The sequence below is a fragment of the Rhinopithecus roxellana genome, chromosome 3 (assembly GCF_007565055.1).
Source record: "Rhinopithecus roxellana isolate Shanxi Qingling chromosome 3, ASM756505v1, whole genome shotgun sequence".
NCBI lineage: Eukaryota > Metazoa > Chordata > Mammalia > Primates > Cercopithecidae > Rhinopithecus > Rhinopithecus roxellana.
In genome coordinates this window covers 147,063,227-147,084,715 of record NC_044551.1, presented here as the reverse complement: position 1 = coordinate 147,084,715, position 21,489 = coordinate 147,063,227, and the positions used below count along the sequence as shown (strand labels likewise).

The following is a 21,489-nucleotide window of genomic DNA, read 5'->3' as shown; positions in this document are numbered from 1 at the left end:
CTGAACACTGAAGCAAAAGAATCAGTTATCTATCTACCTATTGGTGACCAACAACAGAAATTTAGCACTTTCAAGAGTCGGGCCATTTTTAACCTTATTTGAAATAGCTAAAGTAAGGCTTCTGCTATCAGAGGGAGCAATCTGCTGCTAGGGTCTGCCCAAATTCCAAGCACCTGCTTTCTCTGGTCTGGAGGCAGATGGTACATCATAAAAATAAAAGCCATGGGGAGAGTGTACAGAAAGATATTCCCTTTAAAACCCTTTAGGAGGTTCTTTTTCCTAAAATCTCATACTATAAATACACATGTTTTATGTTAATATTATAGCTGAGAATTTGGGAACTGACGCAGGGTCATGAAATAGGTTTCCTTGGCCTGATTGAGTCATATACATGTATTCACGTATTTCCACAGGATGGGAAATCAGTCTTTAGCTTATAACCACCTAGGGCAGGATGTTTTATTTTTGGAGTTCTAACAAATGTCCTAAACAGTAGCCACTGCTGCCCTTATTCTTCAATACTACCACTCACCACAGCTCTATTAAGTTCTTTTATTATCATTCTTAGGCACTGCTCAATGGAGTAACCTCATGTATATTTTTAAGACTTGTACATATGAGGTTGGCTTTAATAAATTGGCCTCATGATATGCTTTTCCACTGTAATTATTTAGAGTAATGCTTCTCAGACATTAGATGCATGAGAATCCCCTGCAGGGGCTGTTAAAACAGATTTGTTGGCCTGACTCCCAGAGATTCTGATTTAGTAGTTCTAGGGTGGGACCTGAGAATTAGCATTTCTAACAAGCTCCCAGTGAGGCTGATGCTGTTAGTCTGAAAGCTACATTTTAAGAACCACTGACATAGGAGTTCCCTTTGGAGTGTCTTATCAGTTATGATTCCTTGGGCTTGTATTAGTTTCTCAGTTAATATCCATTTTATGCTGAACACATTTGAAACGTGTTATTTGCTTATATTCAGATGTTGCAGTTACACACAAAGATATTGGCAAGCAGACGGACAGATCTGCTGAAGCGAGGCTGCTCCACGCTGTGAGTATCCAGAAGGATCAATGAATGCAGTATGTTTGATCAGCTAATGTGCAATTTCCCACGTCACCAGGAGTTACCGTAAAATACACAACATGACGCACTTCCAACATGAATGTCTACTAGAATCTGACAGGTAATCATCTTATCCTTACTAATTTTTATCTTAGAATTTAGATTTAGCCCTTAAAGATGCTGGATTCTGCTATCTTAAATCTGCACGCACACTCCAATAGTTTGAAATAAGCAAATGTTGACAAAAGAGTAATATGACACAATTGAGCAATGCTAGTATTTATGTTCACCTTGTTTCTCCTATAACCCATACTTGGTTAAAGTTTAAAGCATGGCTGTGTCACAAAATAGCATTGTAATGTTAAGATTTACTTCAAGCACACTTTGGAATGTAAACATACCTTATTTAACTTCACAAAATATTCCAGTCCAGCTTCCAAAGGATTTGTATCACAGTTCATCTAAAAAGGAAACACACATTTTAAATCTTAGATGAGTGCAAATCATTTCGGTAACATCACTTTCATATTTGTTTTTAGGAGAAAGAACACTTTTTGATTTTTCAACACAGATTCTAAAGAAAGGCAAACTACAGACTGATTTTGAAAATAAGTTTTTAATCCAAAATTCAATGTAGCCTTTCAGCAAAACTGGTCATTTGAATATAACAAATATAGAAACTAAAATTCACTGTGTTTCCACAGCTCTCTCATTTTAATAAACATCTGAGGGAATGCACATGATGTTCCTTCTAGAAACAAGATTTTCACATGTTTTTATGCAACAATTTTACATAACTACGTTTTGAAAAGTTATTAAGCAATTTACTTATCTTACAATTAACCAAGAATCAGGGTAAGGCGGAGGGAAAGCAGATGGTGGGAAGGTGGCTGATAGAGTTCAGGAGAGGAGAAAGGAATACGCAGAGTTTGAATTGCTATCTCTTCAAATGTGGCCAAGTCACTGTGATAGCTACCAAGTCAGGGCTAACGGCAGTATTTGGTAATAGACCTGAAGTTAATGGTTTTGTTTCTTTCTTTGTTTTGTTCTCTTTGCAGTGAGGGAACTAGTCTAAACCCCCTAAAAGTAGTCAAACTTTTAAAGCAACACAGCACCTACATAAACCAAATGAAGGAATGCTTGTTTTACATGACATAAAACGTTGCCTCATATTTCTTAATCAATTTGAGCTATTCTAAAATTATTTTTATCTGTTCAAAATTTCAGAATTTCTTCAAAGAAAAAAAATAAAAATGAAGCACAAAGGATTGCAGTACCAACACTAGAGGGCGCTCTGGCACTGCTGGGAAACTGAAGGGACTGGAGAAGAAAAGCTCTCCAGAGGAGGTCGCAGGGAGAGGAAATCTGAAAAAATAAAAGGCAGGAGGATGGAGAAATGTCTGACTCTCAAAGGGCTGCTCCCGCTGCTTCATTACCCGGAAAGTGTGGGGACAGCGCTGTCCTCCGTTTCTGTCCTGCGCCTAGCCTCGCCTCAGTCCCCAGTTGTAGCTAGAGAATCCCCTAATAGGGGACCTCTCACAGAGACCTTGCCTACTTGCTTCTGCGTATTCTAAATGCCCCCGGGTCCCTGCCTGGGCTTTGAAACACATTCTCCCCTCCAATCAAATGCACTTTATTATGTGCTTGGCACTTCCTAGACTCTCTCTACTATCTGTGATAATTCTGTAGCATTAAAAAATCCATTTCTTAGAAAAGCAAACAGAAGTTCTGGAGGGTTAAGCCAGATAGCTGGTGCGTGGTGGAGGAAAAATTCAAACCCAAGAGTCCCCACTCTGAGTCCATCTTTTACCACTATCCCTTATCTTACCTTTCAGGCCTAAAACCTCAGTGTCTTCCAAAGAAACAACTAGTAAATCTGAAATACTGAATGGGTCCAGAGATAGCCTGCCATATTGGAAATAAAGTAGGAGAGCAGAGTTTAAATCACAGGTTGGCCACTTACTAGGTAATCTGGACCAAGTGGTTCTCTAAGTCTCAGTGTTATTATGTGTAAAGTAGAGGTAATGGAGAGTTGAGAAGGAAAATGAAATCATGCATATGAAAATATGTAAATGGTTAAAGCACTATACAAATAGAAACCCTTTTTTTTTTTTTGAGACAGAGTCTCACTCTGCCACCCACACTGGAGTGCAGTGATGCAATCTTGGCTCACTGCAACCTCTGCCTCCTGGGGTCAAGCAATTCTCCTGCCTCAGCCTCCCGAGCAGCTGGGACCACAGGCGTGCACCACCACACCCAGCTAATTTTTGTGTTTTTAGTAGAGACGGGGTTTCACTGTATTGGCCAGGCTGGTATCGAACTCCTGGCCTTGTGATCCTCTCGCCTCGGCCTCCCAAAGTGCTGGGATTACAGGCGTGAGCCACCGCGCCCGGTCGTACAAATAGAAACTCTTAATAACCATTATTAATGGTGGAGGAAGGCTGGACCACCACATTCTGGACCATCACCCCTGCCCCTCGGAAAGGAGTGTTAATTCACCAAAAGGTACAAGATAAGAAGAAAATGAAGACGGGCAAAATGACAGAGGAGGAGAGACTTTGAAAAGTGTTACTCTAATGCCACGAGGCAGGCAGGCTCCCCACAGTCCAAGACAGATTGTCTAGGGCTCTCAGCCAGCTAGGATGAATTAAGGCAGAATAAACATGATGTCAGAATTCCACTGAAATTTCACTTGAGAAATTAAGGAGAAAAACCTCTTTCCCTAATGAAATAAACTTATCTAATGATATGTAATTTCTCTTACAGCCAAAACCAATGTTATTGCAGTTCAAACCAGTCCTTATATAAAAATGATATAAATAAACATAAAATATTAATAAAGATGCTAGCATCTCAAACCTCTGACCCCCAGGCTCTGAAGGCTTTCTCCAGGCGTAAGGCATTCATGGCATAGGTTCCAAAATTGTCAATTTCCTCCTCCTGGCCTGCATTCATGATAGCGTCATACAGCGCTACAGAATCTTCTCTTCTGTGGTAGAGCTCCCAACCCAGCTCACCTGAAATAAACCCACAGGTGCCGCAGCACAGCAAGAACAATGATCACTAGATCTAATGTGCATTAGCTAGAACACATAAAAGCAGGAGAAATTCCACTTAAGCAACATAGGCATTGTCATTCTCTAAAAAGACCAGCTCACAAAAAGTTACAAGACCCCACTGCAAAGAAACCCACCATATCACAGATGCATTCGTGCCGATCCTGGCTCTCATGTAGGTGGTGGTATGCAGGACACCTCTTGTCATGACACAGAAAGACTGTAATGCAGGAATTATTTTCCACCCTGGAACCCAGCTTTTTAATGAGGCTTGACTGTTTTCCGGGACAATGACGTGAGGTGAATAGTTAGCATGGCACAGTTTATCAAGGCAATGAGTTCAAGGTTTAAACCAACCCCTTGCCCAAAAATCACAAGCTTAAAAATATAGTCAACTAAGAATTATTCAAGTTATCCTCATAGTGAGAAAGCCACACTCTCGGACTTCTCCCCTCCCACTTCTTCCCTAGTCATTTCATTCACCAATAGGGCTGTGGGCAAAAATCAAAAGAAGTGAAATTTAACCCAAAAAATCCTGCTTATTTTTCTTGTTCTTGTTTTGTTTTTGTCTTGTTTTGTTGTTGTTGTTGAGACAGGGTCTCACTATGTTGCCCAGGCTGGTCCTGAACTCCTGGGACAATCAATCAATCCCCCTACTTTAGCCTCCCAAAGTGCTGGGATTACAGGTGTGAGCCACTGCATCCAGCCCTGCTCATTTTTTATTTTAGAATTTGCCAAGGTTGGGTGGAAGAAGGGCAGGGAAAAGGTATAGCAGCAGCCCAGGGAAGAGCCATGGTCTTCAATCTGTGTTCTCATTTCCCAAGGTGGAAGGCTCGTGGTAAGGTGTTTTTATGGGATACCATAGAATAGGAGCAACATATAACTGAATGAATGCTTGGGCATGCAGTACTCCTGTGAGAGACAAGGAGTTCTAGAAAAACTTAGAAGGGAGCCCAGAGCACCACTGGGGAACTGAAGAGCATTCATTCATCTCTGCATCAAATACCTACCTTGTACAAGGTTAGGTGCTAGATGAAGACTTCCCAGTGAACTTACAGTCTGGAACGAAAGACGGATTGTTGGCAATGCCCTAGGAGAGGTACCTGATACATTCAAAATGGTCTCTATGGGAGATTCTAGCTCCAGGAGACCATCTTGAATGCTTGCAGATAGAGTTGGCTGGCCTGACTATTTCAGCCAATCCTCTTCCCCACCTTTTTTTTTTTTTTTTTTTTTTTTGAGATGGAGTTTCACTCTTGTTGCCCAGGCTAGAGTTCAGTGGTGCCATCTTGGCTCATACAACCTCCGCCTCCTGAGTTCAAGCAATTCTCCTGCCTCAGCCTCCAAAGTAGCTGGGATTACAGGCATGCGCCACCACACCCGGCTAATTTTGTGTGTTTTTAGTAGAGACAGGGTTTCCCCATGTTGGTCAGGCTGGTCTTGAACTCCTGACCGCAGGTGATCCGCCTGCCTCAGCCTCCCAAAGTGCTGGGATTACAGGTGTGAGCCACAGCACCCGGCCCCCACTTTTTTATCTGTCCTTCCAGATGGTAGGCAGCTGTGGGACTGGAGCAACAACTAGAAATCTGTGGAACCACTTTCAAGATGAGGAGTGAATAGACAGACTTGACATAAGAGCTGGGCAGAACAAAAACCTTCCTCCAAAGTCACATGGACAAAAGTGAGTGTGAGTGTGCACATGTGTACACACCCACACATTTCTGGTGACATGACCTTTTAATTTTAAAATTTAAATTGACCTTTTAAATTTCAGAGACTTACTCCAGGTTGTTTTCCAATCTTACCAGTATAAGATATCCTAATAGCAGTGACAGGAATGTTGGAAACCTTTAAGGACTTGGTTTGAAGAAACTTGAAAACATCATCACTAAGATCTTCAGAGGTCAGTTTCTGAAGGACCTTTCTTGCCTGTGGCCCAGCAACTCCAAGGACTCCAAGCTCATCGGTTATGTTTTTAATTTCAACATCATATCCACCTTTGACTGCTTCTTCTTCAATCCATCTGTGTTTCAGTCATGAACATGGTGTTAAATATTGCTTGAATAATGTACTTTGGTAACAAATTATTTCTCTGAAGACATGCTTTGTGTCTAGAGTTATCAGAAAGTACCCAGAGTGTCATTTCATGAAATCACACTGATGTTTAAAGTTGAGGAAACTGAGCCCCTGAGATGTTAAGTGATTCTCTTTAAATCACCCACTTATAAATTTGGGGGGTAATTTTTCACAGTACAGAAGGATCCTTCAATTTAATAAGCTCTGTTGCACAATTCTTTTAAATAGTGACACAGCCCTTTTGCATTTAAACTAATGATTCAAAAATTAATTTAAACCCAAATTTTCTCCAATACCTGTACACAGAAGGTGTACTCATGTTGCTAAGGGATAATAATGTGCCTGCCACAGGACACGTAATTGCTCTGACAATCACAAGGAAAAGACAGAAACTCTAGTTTCAATTTCTATGGCTTGATGAGTTATTGGGACCCAGCTATAGGGCTAGTTTCTAATTTATTGAGCAGTCCTTGAGCTGTCTAAGTATATCACAAAATGTTCATCTAGATTTACACAAAGCTAAGCTATTAAGATGGCCCCAGTACTTCTTGGATTGGAGCATATAATTTGCATCACTTTACAACTAAGGCGAGAATCTGTCAGAGTAAGACATTTATTAAACAATAATATTCCAAATGTTTTCGGAATATTAGACTAAAGACTTTACAGTAGAATAAAGATTCATGTAAACGTTGGACTTGGCAGGTCAGCAACTTAGATCTAGCTGTGGGCCAGAAAGCACAAAGCATCACAAAGGACAAAGATAATTCAGGAAGGCAGCTTACAGAAGTGGACCGAATGTGGACATCAGAATCAAAAAGCTCGGGTGAATAAGTTCCCTTAACCCAAACCTCGGTTTCCTCATCTGACCATGGGAATCATTTAAATCTTGCAATATATTAAGAGAATTTATAAAGGTAATGTCTAAAAAAGGTTCTGGCACATTGATGATGCCTAATAAATGGAATTAATATTATTAGAACCAGTAACCTATGGATGAATTACCTTTGGGAGGGGCAGAGGTCCTCACTTCTAATATTTTCGTATAAAAAACATAAAGTTTATTTGAAACCATCAGGTTTAAGAAGAAATAAAGTTGTACTTTCGAGTACGGGTAAAAAGAAAAATTCAATGTAAGACTGAGTCAATATATAATGTGTACAAAATTTTCCTACTAGGTGTGCACTTACCTAAGATCATGAAGTTCTGATCCAGAGCCAGTAATTAAAAGAAACTCCCCAGGAGACTGGTGAGAAACAGTCAACTCAGCATACACTCGACCTTTGGGTGTTAACATGTGACTTATATTTGTAAAACCCACCTACATAAAAAAATTTAAAATTACCTTAGGATGAACTAAAAATCACATGCATCCTTTTAACACCTATTTAAATAACAATGTGGGTGTTAAGAATGAAAACTATCTGACTCTTACCATTTGTGTCAGTTGTATGAATTATCTGTAAACCTAAACCCAACAGTAATTTGAAGTTCTCCATTTAAACAATCATTTAAAACTCTTTGTCATTTAAAAGCTATTCTTCATTTAATTGCAGAATTCAATTTTAAGTTACCATCAAAACAATTAAGCAAAGTCATAAGGTCCTTGGATGAGAATTCAATCAACAAAAATTTAAATTTGAAAATTAGCTTGTAGGCCAGGCGTGGTGGCTCATGCCTGTAATCCCAGCACTTTGGGAGGCTGAGGTGGGTGGATCACCTGAGGTCAGGAGTTCAAGACCGGCCTGGCCAACATATAGTGAAACACTGTCTCTACTAAAAAATACAAAAATTAACTGGGCCTGGTGGTGCATGCCTATAGTCCCAGCTACTTGGGAAGCTGAGGCAGGAGAATCACTTGAACCTGGGAGGAGGAGGTTGCAGTGAGCCAAGATCATACCACTGCATTCCAGCCTGGGTGACAGAGCAAGACTCTGTCTCTCAAAAAGAAAAAAAAAAAAGAAAGAAAGAAAATTAGCTTGTATACTTTTGGTCAGTTGAAGAGTTCTAGTGTTCATCCAGAAATCATTAGGTGAACTAAAATAACATGTGGGTTTGGTCAGGGGGCAGGGGAAATGAGAGGATGAAGAATTAAATAGGTCAGAATCCTGGACCTTGTATCCCTACAAGGCTATTTACCTTTGGAATGACATTTGCAAAGAGATGGTCCAGTAGTCTGATGGAATCTTGGCCTTTGATGTTAAACTTACCAAACGGTGATAGGTCAGTTACCCCTACTCTTTGCATAACCTGTTTATACTCTGAGCCCACAGGCTCAAACCAGTTTGTGCGGCGAAAACTTGGCCTGAAACACAACATTTAGTGTCATAAAACAACTGCCGTTCATTTTTCAAAAATTACAGAATAGGATATTTTAATAAGCCCTACTCATCTAGAAAATCCTATGGGCAGCGGGGAGTGGGACTCTGGGAGGCGGGACCATGCAACCTGAAATTCTGTTCTGCAAATCATTCATGTATGTTGGAATCTAATCTTTTAAAGTTACTCATTTATCCCTTTGACCCATTTCACAGTGAGTAAAGTGCTGATTAACTGGAAAATAAGATACAATTCATGGGCTCTCAGATCTGGAAGAGAGTTTAGAAGTCAACCAGTCTGATGGTTTTCAATTCTAGATGCATATTAGAATCATCTGGAGAGCTTTTTAAAATGGGCCTAATTATATCAGTGTCTGGGTTGGGGGGTGGGGTGGAGCTATCTGGTTCAGTGCTTCTCAAACATTAATGGGAATACAAATCACTTGCTCTTGTTAAAGTCCGCATTCTGAAGCAGCAGGTATGGTGTGGGACCCCACAGTCTACATTCTCCCAGGCTCCCAGGAGATGCCTATGCTGTTGGTCCACACGTGGGGTACATAAGGATCTGGTCCCAAATCTTCATTTTTCAGAGAAAAGGCACAAAATGATTTCCAAGGCCTTTGCATTAGTTAATGACAGAGCCAGACCTGGAACAAAGGTCTCTTGACTCATTACTAAAGGTCCTTTCTGCTTTACGAAGTGGACTTCTAATGTGGTATTTTAACTTCAGAGCAGGATGCCGTGTCTGTAACATGAATTTTCAGTAGTTTAATTATTAAATGGCAGAAGAAATTTAGGCCAGATCCAATCAGCAGTAAGTGAAGAGTAGAAGTGATATATTAGAGTCATTTAGGAAAAACCAGATCAGTATTTGGCCACTAGATAATCTAGATTGGCTGCCTATAAAGCCCAAATTCATTCATCAACAACGGGTTCTCTGCTATACTTTTACCAATTAGATCTAGTCTTAACATAGCAAAACCTATTGTAAAAAGCAAAATGACGGCTCAAAAATAAGGATAACATAACTTCCAAATTTGCAACTTGTTTTCCCTTGGTCTGTGGATTCTCTTGAGAAAAAAATATATAATCGCTATTAATCCAAAGTACAACAATGGTAGGTAGTACTTTACCAGAACTCAGAGAACTGTTTTAGTGGCATACTTTATGTTTTCGCTTAACCTGGAATGCTATGCAAGTGATCTTTTCCCCTAATTTATCAACTGTGCATATAATTTGCATGGTTCAGTGCACACACTCTAGAATGCAGTTGCTTTGAGCGATTTCAGGATGAACAGAAAATCCCAAACCACATACACGATGTGATTCCACGAAGCATCCTAAAATACAGCAAACCTTTAGGAGCCAATTGAAGCCATGTGGGAATTTGGAGGGGGTCAGAAGGTTCCTCTGAGCTTCTGGTAAATGCCAAGAGGCTTCGCCAAGGCCGGCTATAGGACGCGCAGGGCCACGTAAGTCCTAGATGTGGGCCAGTGTCCCGTGGGCTAGACTGATGCCACCACTGCCAGAGAGTAATTTTTGTAGGACAAGGCTCAGTGCTCCTTGGAACAGGGTGGAGCAATGGAGTATAAGGGGGAATCAGCACTTTTTGCTGTCCCATTGTTTCACCCCTCGGTCAGAATCACAGGCAGGTAAAGTCCTTCTCCTACCTGTATTGAGTGTCCTGGCCCGGTTTGTAGAACCAGTGTGGCTGCTCCCAGCCAGCATGGAACCCCATGGAACACTTAGACTCCAGCCTTTGGTAGAGCCCACTGACTCGTTGAGTGGGTCTCCCAGCAAACCGTTCTTCTTTAGGGTAACCAACTGAAAAAAGAAAATTGGTACTATAAATCACATATAGCCAAAACAAGATACTTTGATGGGATTCCAAGTACGGAAATACAGTACTTAAAATCCAGATGCATAAACATACATACATACATGTATACATACATACATATGAATGATTTATGCAGAAAACAGAGCTGTCATTTATATGACTCATCAAAGAGTAAAGTAAAAATACATTTAAAATTTAAAACCAGCAAGGCATTCCACATGTTAAATATATACATCCATATACATTCCTTGTTATGTTTTAGGGGCACAATGCATTTTGGAGTCCCTAACTACCGCCATCCCAGTGAATAGAATAAAGACCATCTAAAGTCAGAGATGCTGCAATTCAATTCTGTCAACACTTTGTAGACAACAGTAAATTTGTACCTTACCAATATTGTTGAATCCATATGATTCTCTTGCTTTGGCCTCAGTGTACTGGGTGGTTGTCCATTTGCCATAGCGATTTGGATCCAATTCTATCAGATCAAAAGGAGGTTCTCCATGCAGGATCCAGTCACTGAGATATTTCCCTACCCCACCAGCGTGGATTATGCCATATCTTTCAAATACAGGGATAGAAAACCCATTACTAACACATGTAGTTTTCAAATGAAACATGCTCAAAATATTTTACAGGACTTCAAAGTTGGATTGTTCTGCACTAATCAGAACACACAAGTAACATAATCTCTATGGAACAATTTTTTCCTTAAAAGTGACATGTTTAGGCATCCAAATTAAATGTGCCTGACTTGATAGCTAGTTTATTTACAGTTTCAAGAGAGGTACACCTGCAAAATAGCTCCTTATTGGACAGGGCACAGTAGCTCACACCTGTAATCCCAGCACTTTGGAAGGATCGTTTGAGACTAGGAGTTTGAGACCAGCCTGGCCAACAAAGTGAGAACTCATCTCTACAATAAAATTAAAAAATTATCTGGGCATGGTGGCACAAGGTACACAAGTGGCTGAGGCAGGAGGATAACTTGAGCCTAGGAGGTAGATGCTGCAGTGAGCCATGTTCACACCACTGCACTCCGGCCTGGGTAATGAAGTGACACCCTCTCTCAAAAAACAAAACAAAACAAAACAAAAAAACCAACAACAACAAACAAAATAGCTCTTTATGGGGAAAAGGCTCGATGATCCTTGACTAGTAACTAATAAGAATTTTGCTTTAGGAAAACTAAGGGTTGAAGCCAGGATGCAAACAGGCACGTGTCTGGTACCCTAACAGCCCTCCTGAGGTATGATTATCCTGACTGGTAGGAAACACGGTGGGAGAAACGTGTGTACTGTGGTGTCCCATCCATCTCTTCTCAGACTCAAGTTAGTTCTGACCTCCTTAGACAATGATCTCTGTGCAGGGAACTTGAGCCATTGTCTTAGAAACATTCAGGCAAAGAGGCCCTCACCTGAGGACGTGTGGAAAGAGGTAGAAAGGAACACTGTCTCTTGTATTTTGCAACTAATAGGCCCCTTGATGGGGAAGATGGGCTTGTTTTCTATTTTCCTAAGATGATACTTTAAAATCAAGAGCATGATGTGGAAAATAAAGGGGTTTTGACATCAGAAAAGGGATCGGTTTTACATTGGCCATGTATAGTTCTACCCACTCACTCTTGTTTAATGAAGGCCTCTACCGTGGGTTCATCTGTGGTTTAAGTCAGGAGCTTCCAAGGAACTGAATGAGCAGAGAGTCAAGGGGAGAGAACCAAGAAAAGGGGATACACAAGGAGACATCAAGACACAGAAATGCTAGTATCCCAAACAACAACAACTTAGCCAGAACCACAGCTTCTAAGAGCATGGGAGGAACTTTAGCAAACACTGAAAATGTTAACTTTTCCCACAACAAGACACCTGTTTTGCTTTCATAAAAATGAGTGCCTACATTTTATAGAAGACTTTCTCAAAGAGAATTAAAAAAACAGCAATTTACATTCCTTTGGGCAGTTTAATAGACATGAGGCATCCAAATTATCCACAAACAACCTCTCTAAATTTTAAGAAAGCAAGAAAAATTATTAAATATATGCTTAAAATGTTTATTAAAGTTAGCACATTCACTTAACCAGGCGCAATGTCCATATAGAACAGGTACCATTTTTGAGAGCTATATTGTTGACAAGACTTGAAGGCTTATGAAGTTCTACCAACACTGAGTGCCTCCCATTTACCAGGCAGAGTTTCCATCTAACACGTAGAAGCTGATTTGTGCTTTAGCAATCTATTTTAAGGAGAAAGATAAGCCCCCCACACAGAGGCTAAATAAAGTAACACAGCAGTAAAGAGTAGATGCAGGATACAAATTCACTTATCTGACCCTGGAGCACATGCTCCTTGTTATTGGACTTTTCTGTCTTCAGGGGTTCTCAATCTTTGTTCAGCCAGGACACACACTCAGATACAGCACTGTCTATATTTTTGACAGACTCCCAGGGAAGAGCCAGGGGTGCTTTGATTTTCTATGGCCTGGCTGCTATACCATCATGTTCTTTCCCTTTCAGCCATGCACATGAGCAAATAAATGGGCAGAGCGCTGTTATTTGGGTGGGAGTAGGGTGGAGGGGAATCCTGAATCAAATCTAATTTATTTCTGAAAAGTAAATATTTTACAAACAAGTTATCCAACCATTAACAAGTTTTACGTAAAATTCCATACAATTGAGTGCTGTGAACTACACATGGCCAATGTAAAACTGATCCCTTTTCTGATGTCAAAACCCCTTTATTTTCCACATCATGTTCTTGATTTTAAAGCATCATCTTAGGAAGATAGAAAACATCTCTGGAGAATCCCTGGCTCAGTAGCTAAAAGTATAAAAGCATGGGGAAAAGATCTGGGTATGATTCTTGTTCTGCCACTGTTAGTTGGATGACCTTGGGCAAGTTATGTAACGACCCTGCGCTTCATTCTTCCGTGCACACTTTCTTTATGGTGCTGGCGGAGAATTAATTGCCAAGGTATTTAAAAGCACTTAGTACACTGCACGGCACATAGTGGGCAAGGAATACATGGTGGCTATTGGGCCCTTGTATGACCAGTTGAAAGGATTTTAATAAGGAAGTAAGGTGTGAAGTGAAAGTAGAAGGGAACTTAAAGAGGAGAGGACAGTTAGGTTCTTCTTCTGTCTCTAGCATTAATCTGCAGAATTCCATATTCTTCTCCATGGCCCTAGGCTGCTATGCTTTTTGAGTGTTTGTATCTGGTTTTTATAACTCTGTTAAATGACTGGATGTTGCATCTTACAGCACTCTCCCCTCTTTAACTTTGCTGTTTATAATCTGTTCTAACCCAAGAAAATCAGATTCAATTAAATACAATTCATAAGACATTTTTTGGGCACTGTGTTAGTCACCTAGAAGCAGAAAAACTTGTTGGAATTGTGAGTAAACAAATGTCCAAAGTAAGATAGCTCTGGCTGAGGATATTCTGTGAGTAAGGTAAATGGGCACTGGCACATATGTAAGCAGTTTGCAAACACCTACTTCCCTGAACTGACTGTACCAAGAATTAGAGATTATACTACAATAAAATACAGATTCCTGGGCCCCCTCTCCAGACCACTAAATCAGAATCTACAGGAGTACTATCTGGAAATCTGTTTGTTTGCTTGTTTTGATTCAACACATCTTTCATGGCGCTATAGACGGAATGTTTGTGTCCTCCCATAATGCATCTGTTGAAGCCCTAATCCCCAATGTAATGATATTTAGAAATGGAGCCTTTGGGAAGTACTTAGGGTTAAATGAGGTCATGAGGGTGGGGCCCTCATGATAGGATTAGTGTTCTTCTATGAAGAGACACCAGAGAGCTTGCTCTCTCTCCACACACACACACACACACACACACACACACACCAAGAAAAAGCCACATGAGCACATAGCCAGAAGGTGGCCATCTGCAAGCCAGGAAGAGAGCCCTCACCAGAACTCTGCCATGATAGCAGAGTCCCTGATCTCAGACCTCCAGCCTCCAGAACATGAGGTCCCAGACCTCCAGCCTCTGGAATTGTGAGAAAGTAAATTTCTGTTGTTTAAATCACCCAGTCTCTGGTACTTTGTTATGGCAGCCCAAGCAGACTAAGCCACATGGGTTCTAGTGACAAATAATAGGAATTTCACAGATGAGAGGTATAGGAGATAAAAAACGTGCATGTGACTAACCACATGGTCAAGACTCTGCTTTTTAACGTGTTCCTCAGATTATTCTGCTCCTCACCCAGGTATGGGAACCATTGGCCTCCAGAGCCATGGAATGAGTGTACTGATATAAGCCAGGAGGGGCAGCTAATGGGGGTATTCCATTATATTACATAAGAAATATCTTAGAAAGCTCAACTTTTCTAAACTTTTTGTTTAGACCAAACCTGTCAAAGACAGGGAGGCACTTTGCCCACCCCCATTCCCACCTGTTATCTTCTCCTCCCACCTCCCAGTATCCATGACCTGAGAAAATTCGCCAGAGCAATCAGGAGAGGAGTCTGACATCAGTCACATGCAAACAGATATGATTTCTAGGTTATAAGTAACTTGTTATAGAGGAAGCAATTTTCTACTTTCCTTAACAATTAGTTAATAGGTGTTCCACATGAGATCAGTGACTCTATCTGCTCAGAATATGCCTTACAGTCAATGATCTTCAATTTTCTATTATTTAATACTAAAATTCAATTGGAATATCAAAGATAATAAAATACTTAGGAATAAATTTAACAAAAGACGTGCAAAACTTTTACTCTGAAAACTACAAAGCATTGTTTAAAGAAATTTTAAAAGATCTAAGTAAATGGAAAGACATTTCATGTTCATGGATCAGAATACTTAACATTGTTCAGATTTCAATAGTCCCCAAATTGATCTACAGATTCAATGCAGTCTCTATCAAAATCTCAGCTGGCTTCTTTGCATAAATTGACAAACTGGTCCTAAAATTTATGGGACTTCCAGCCAAAGCAATCTTGAAAAAGAACGAAGTTGAGGGATTCACACTTCCTGATTTCAGAAATTACTACAAAGCTAGTAACTTCTAGTAACAGTAATTAAGAGAGGGTCAGCTGGGTGTGGTGGCTGATGCCTGAAATCCCAGCATTTTGCAGGGCCGAGGTGGGTGGATCACTTGAGGTCAGGAGTTTGAGACCAGCCTGGCCAACATGGCAAAACCCCATCTCTACTGAAAATACAAAAATTAGCCATGTATGGTAATACGTGCTTGTAATCCCAGCTATTTGGGAGGCTGAACCAGGAGAATTGCTTGAATCTGAGAGGTGGAGGTTGCAGTGAGACAAGATTGTGCCATTACCTGGGCAGCAGAGCAAGACTCTGTCTCAAAAATAAATAAATAAATAAATAAATAAATAAATAAAAGAGAGTGTAGTAGTCACATAAGAATAGACACAGATGAAGAAGCAGAATTGAGAGTCTAGAAATCAACCCATACATCTATGGTCAATTTATTTTTTATAAAGATGCTGTGGTATAATAAAAATTAAATATTTGGTCTTTGTCCCTAGTTCCTGACACAGGGTTCATAAAACATTTGAGATTTACTATTTTTTGAATGTTAATGAGATAGCTCTTGTGGAGAGAGGACAGCAGCCCTAGGTAGCTTCAGGTTGGGGGCTGGTTGCGAGAAAACCACATGATTAGAGATTTAGAACTTGCAGTCTCACTCCCTACTCCAACCTCCAGGGAGTGGAGAAGGGATATTGAGTTCAGTCACCAATAATAATTTAATCAATCAAGCCTACACAATGAAACCGCCATAAAGACCTAGACATGGGGTTCAGAGAGCTTCTGGGTTGGTGAACACAGTGATGGGCTAGGAAGGCACCTGGAAAGGGCCTGGGGCCACTGCACGGCCCACCTCTAACCCCTCACATTTTGCTCTATGTATCTCTTCCATTTGGCTACTCCTGAGCTGTATCCTTTATAATAAAAGAGTAAACATAAGTATTTTCCTGAGTTCTGTGATTGGTTCTAGAAAATTATCAAATCTGAGGAGAGGGTTGTGGGAACACCCAGTTGGTCAGAAGTATGGGTGTCTCCCAATACTTGAGACTGGTGTCTGAAGTAAGAGCGGTCTTGTGGAACAGATCCCATAATCTGTGGGGTCTATGTTAATTCCAGGAGTTGGTGTCAGAATTGAAATGGAATTGTTGGACACCCAGTTAGTACTGGAGAATTGGAGAATTGGTTGTTGGTATTGGAAAGTACCACATGTTTGGTATGAGAAAAGGAATCAGAAAAAAGACATTACAGATGCCAGCATAATTCAATGAGGACAGAATAGTCTTTTCAATGAATAGTACTGGGACAACTGGCTATACATATGAAAAGACTGAAGTTGGACACCTACCTCATGTCATATACAAGAATTAACTCAAAACTGCTCACAGACCTAAATGCAAAAGCTAAAACTATAAAACTCTTAGAAGAAAACATAGTTTTAAATCTTCACGAACTTGGATTAGACAATGGTTACTTGTATATGACACCAAAAGTACATGTGAACCAAGAAAAAATATGCATTCTGGACTTCATCAAAATTAAAAACTTTTGTATTTCATTGGACACCATCAGGAAAGTAAAAAAACAACCCACAGAATGGGAGAAAAGTTCTGCAAATCATGTACCTGATAAGGTTCTTGTATCTAGAATATATAAAGAACTTCCACAACGAAACAATAAAAAGACAAATTAACCAATTATGAAAATGGCAAAGGATATGAATAGACATTTCTCCAAAGAAGATATATGAGTAATGTGCAGGAGAAGCACTCCTACTTCCACATGCCTGCATATGGACTCTATAAGTGATTATATAAGCCCTCAATTACATTATAACTCCCCATCCCAAATCTCCATCTGACTTTCTCCCTCTGGATGTCCCATGTACCTAAACTTAACACTTCAAGCCCAACCCATCAAAAATGGAACTCATTATTTTCTTGGCTCTCTCTCCATGGCTCTAACATATAGACGGTGGTCGAGTTAGAAAGGTTGCCATCATTTGCCATGTCTCTTTCCCTTCAATATCTTATGGAATTGATCACCAAATCTAGATAATTTTATCTCCCATCTCTGTCTTCACTGCTCCTGCCTTAGTGGAGACCCCAGCCTCTCTACTGGATCAGCAGAGCTATGCCTCAGGCAGTCTTCCAGCTCTGGTCAGACCTCACTGCCTTGTTGTCAGCTGTGTTCCAATGCCTAGCCCTAGGCCTGGCACAGAGCTAGCAGTTATTAAATATTAGTTGAATAAATGGCCAAATAAAATGGGGAAGAAAAATAGAATATTAGAAGCTGTGATATGATAGTTGAGTGGGCTTGACATCAATATTCACCAAATTAATGGAACAAATATCAGAAATGAAACATCAAAGAGGCAATGGAGTCATAAATGGGAAGAAACCTGAAGAATTATAAAGAAACAAATCATGTCGGACAAACATGAATTATGGTGAAAAATGCAGCAGATATATTATACATTTGATATTTTGAATTATCTTTGTCACATTGTGTTATGAAAACATCCTTGTAAAACTGGAGCAAATTGACTATCTAGAGATACACAGCATAAAATGAGACACAATTAATAGAAATGGCAGGAAATACGCAAAGGGAAAGCTCCAGGAGGCTGGGCATGGTGGCTCACACCTGTAATCCCAGCACTTTGGGAGGCTGAGGCAGGCAGATCACCTGAGGTCAGGAGTTCGAGACCAGCCTGGGCAACATGGTGAAACCCTGTCTCTACTAAAAAAATGCAAAAAGTTAGCAGGCGTGATGCTGGATGCCTGTAATCCCAGCTACTGAGGAGGCTGAGGCAGGAGAATTGCTTGAACCTGGGAAGCAGAAGTTGCAGTGGGCCAAGATCATACCACTGTACTCCAACCTGGACAATGAGAGAAAAACTCCATCTCAAAAAAAAAAGAGAGAAAGCTCCAGGAAATTATTGCCCTTCTGTGTTCCAGGAAATAATTGCCCTTCTTTAAAACATATACAAGTGATTGAACCAGTACTTTTTATTCATTGTATGGTATCTCTCTCTGTTTCTCTCTCAGCCTCCCACATTTCCCTTTTGCATCCTGAGAATATGGAACTAGATTTAGCTAAAATAAGTGATTCTACAATAAATGTTGAATTACATGAAGATACTTACCCAAAGCCTATAGCCACCCAGTAGTTTCTGACTCCCTGATGGGGCCCTACCATAGGCAGAATGTCAGGAGAATATGTGATAGGACCATTGACGACATTGATGATGTCAGCCTTTTTCAAGACAGGAACCATTTCCATGGCAGCTTCAATGTGTTCCATGATTCGATCTAGATCAGACTCAAAGAGTTCCTTTCCAAAACCTAAAAAGATTTGCCCTTTGTGGTCAGGATGCCATAGCTGAGCTGACAAGTCGTGTAAAGTGATTTAAGCCTCTGACATGGCCTACATTTAAAGATGCCCTGTTGGGAAAGTACTGCCATATTTTGTTAAAGTCTAAACTTGATATTCACTATCAACAGATGAGTATCCATTTATATTACTGAAAACAATGTTATTGTTCTTGAAACAAAATCATAAAAGTTAACCTGTAATTAATATAAAATGTAAATGTATGAATAATATAGTTTCTGATATTTAATCCAATCACAGTTTTATTTAAAAAAAAAAACATAATTTGGTTTGTCAAGAGAGATCGTTATGCTTCAATTAACCATAAGAACCTGTTTCATCCCCCGAGATGAGGGCAAATGGGAGTTTACAGTGTCATGGTAGAATACTGGAAAAAGTGGAACACTGCTCCAGGATCTAAGATGATGGATTTTAGACCTCTTTTAACTCTCCTTTCAGCAGGGAAGGAATGGCCTGGAGGCCTCCTTCCTCCAGCCTGCCCCCACACACATCCAAGGGCTAGAGTTCTGAAAAGAGGCAGGGTCTTGAAGCACAATCCTCCTCTTGTCCTAAAAGTCACTGTGATTACAGGCAGGGCCACAGATGAGCTTCTAAAAGAATGTCTCCACCAACACTGGTGATTTTTCCACACAGCAGCCAGTCAGCTTCTTGCCCTTCCTGCAGACTGCAGGTAGAGTCAGCCTCATGGAGGCCTGCACACCATCAGGGTGGACTAGCACACATGGGTACCCATGCTCACCAACAGCTAACAATGCAGCTCTCCCTCCAAATGGCATTATTTGATTATTTGTTCAAGATTTATTTGAAGGAGAAGCTGCCAGCATGGGGGAACAGCAGAGAGGGAGGCTTTTAGTGGTATTTCAACCCTCCCTGTGGGATCAGGAGCAATTCCGCTCAGGCCCAAATGTGCAGAGCCCACTCAGCACAACCAAAGCCCTGAAACCAGCTGGCCTAACTTCTGTGAAAGGCAGTTTAGTGATCATTTGCTATTATTTGGGCCTACGCTTTGAGGAGTAGAATGGAGGGATTCATTTCCTATCTCAAGAAGCTTATCAAAGTATAATTTTAGGAAGTACCATTTCCTACATTTCTTTATATTCCCCTGTAATATTTCAGTGCCCCAGTGATTTTTTAGCTCTTTTTATAGATTAAAACCTGAGATACCTCCTTAGATGACCCAATCTTCAATCTGGCTCTGTGGAAGTATTTCATGAAAAGCAAAAACAGACCCATCTCCCTTAAAGAACTTGAAAGAGAAACTATAGTATCCCCTGCTTTGGCATAGAGGCACAAGCCTTTTCCATATCCATTTACATAGCATGGGAAGTACTCTGTTTACAGCACCAAAAACCCTGCTCTGTTATAGACTCTCGGGTTTTCATTCTTAGTAGGATGGATATCTGGCCTTTGATATCAGTTGTGTTTCCAGCTGTAAAAGCACAATAGCACCTATATTCAAATCTTGAAAGTAGACCAAGCTGGCAGTGGATTGAGGAAAAAACGGGGAGGCAGGAGGTTGTGTGGGCAGGTAAAAATGTATCTGGAACCTTTCAAAGCAGCTAGAAATGTTTCTTCAGCTTCTCTACCATCAGCTACATCTTTCTTTCCCCCCACTCCCTGCTGTGATTGTTCAAAGGGATATGAGAACAGAGCTCACCTCAAACCCATCACCCCCAATGTCCCAGGTATCTGAATTAGTCTAGTATTATGCTGTTGTCTTATTCTACAGCCATCCCCCAGTCATGGAGAGGATGAACCATTCGTGTCTGACCAGCACACACTTTCATTTGCTGAACCCACCTGGAGGAACTCCATTGGTGACCCAGGAGTCCTGAACTTTCATTTTCTCCTGACTTTCATATGGACCAAACAAAAGCCCATCCCTTTCCTGTCGGAGATAGTATGATCCTTCCAGGTCACGGAGCACAGGGAGTTCTTGTTTCAAAGCTTTCACTTCAGGTATAGTTGATGTAACAACATATTGATGTTGAACTGGAATGAGAGGATGTTCTAGTCCAATCATTTTACCTACTTCACGAGCCCAAAATCCTTAAACAAAAAAATCATTTAAAAGTGTCAGCACATATATAAATACACAACTGACACTCACATAGCAATTTATATTAGAATAAAATGTTTAAAAGGCTTAAGTACTCATGGCAAAGTCTAATAAATGTCATAACAATCTTTAAACTTTTTGTCATTTCAAAACTGAATGGGGAAAGAGAAGACAATACTTTGCATTGCCCAGAGATTCGAAGATATCTGTGATCTAGGGGAACTCCATTCCTGAAAATGTTGTTGCCCATAAGCAAAGGTAGGCAGGAAAAAAACAAAAATTTATTTGAAAGAAAAAACAAACAACCCAAATATACAACATGTACAAATGTAAATAAGAAGCACTGTTACAGACTGCCCCTATTTGTTGACAGGGACAGTCAGGAAAAGGAAGAGGCCCCCGTGTTGCTGTGACCAACCTAATACATAATGATATACCTAAGAAAGCCCTACAAGCCAACTCTTCTATCCACTAAGCCCTATTCTCCCCAAATTGTTGATGCCTAAAATTCCAAAAATACAAGATTGTTCTGTTAAGTTAAAATTTGAAAATGGTGCATACTTTGGGAAAGAAAGCACATTAAGTTTTATCTGTTGTTTTAAAAGTTTAGTTTGAATAAGTTTGTAAGATCCTTTATTGTAAAGGCACAAAAACACCAGAAGTCA

At 40.3% G+C, this 21,489-nt stretch overlaps 1 protein-coding gene across 1 annotated transcript in view; it reads right to left on the bottom strand.

Annotated features, from left to right (window-relative positions):
* DMGDH (dimethylglycine dehydrogenase) overlaps nucleotides 1-21,489 on the bottom strand; it is a 77,259-nt gene that overhangs the window by 31,325 nt on the left and 24,445 nt on the right. Inside the window, 9 exon segments of the mRNA XM_010364103.2 lie at nucleotides 1,466-1,525; nucleotides 3,924-4,081; nucleotides 5,926-6,143; nucleotides 7,387-7,517; nucleotides 8,336-8,501; nucleotides 10,185-10,338; nucleotides 10,746-10,915; nucleotides 18,518-18,716; nucleotides 20,566-20,814. Of these exon segments, the coding sequence (XP_010362405.1) occupies nucleotides 1,466-1,525; nucleotides 3,924-4,081; nucleotides 5,926-6,143; nucleotides 7,387-7,517; nucleotides 8,336-8,501; nucleotides 10,185-10,338; nucleotides 10,746-10,915; nucleotides 18,518-18,716; nucleotides 20,566-20,814 (1,505 nt within the window).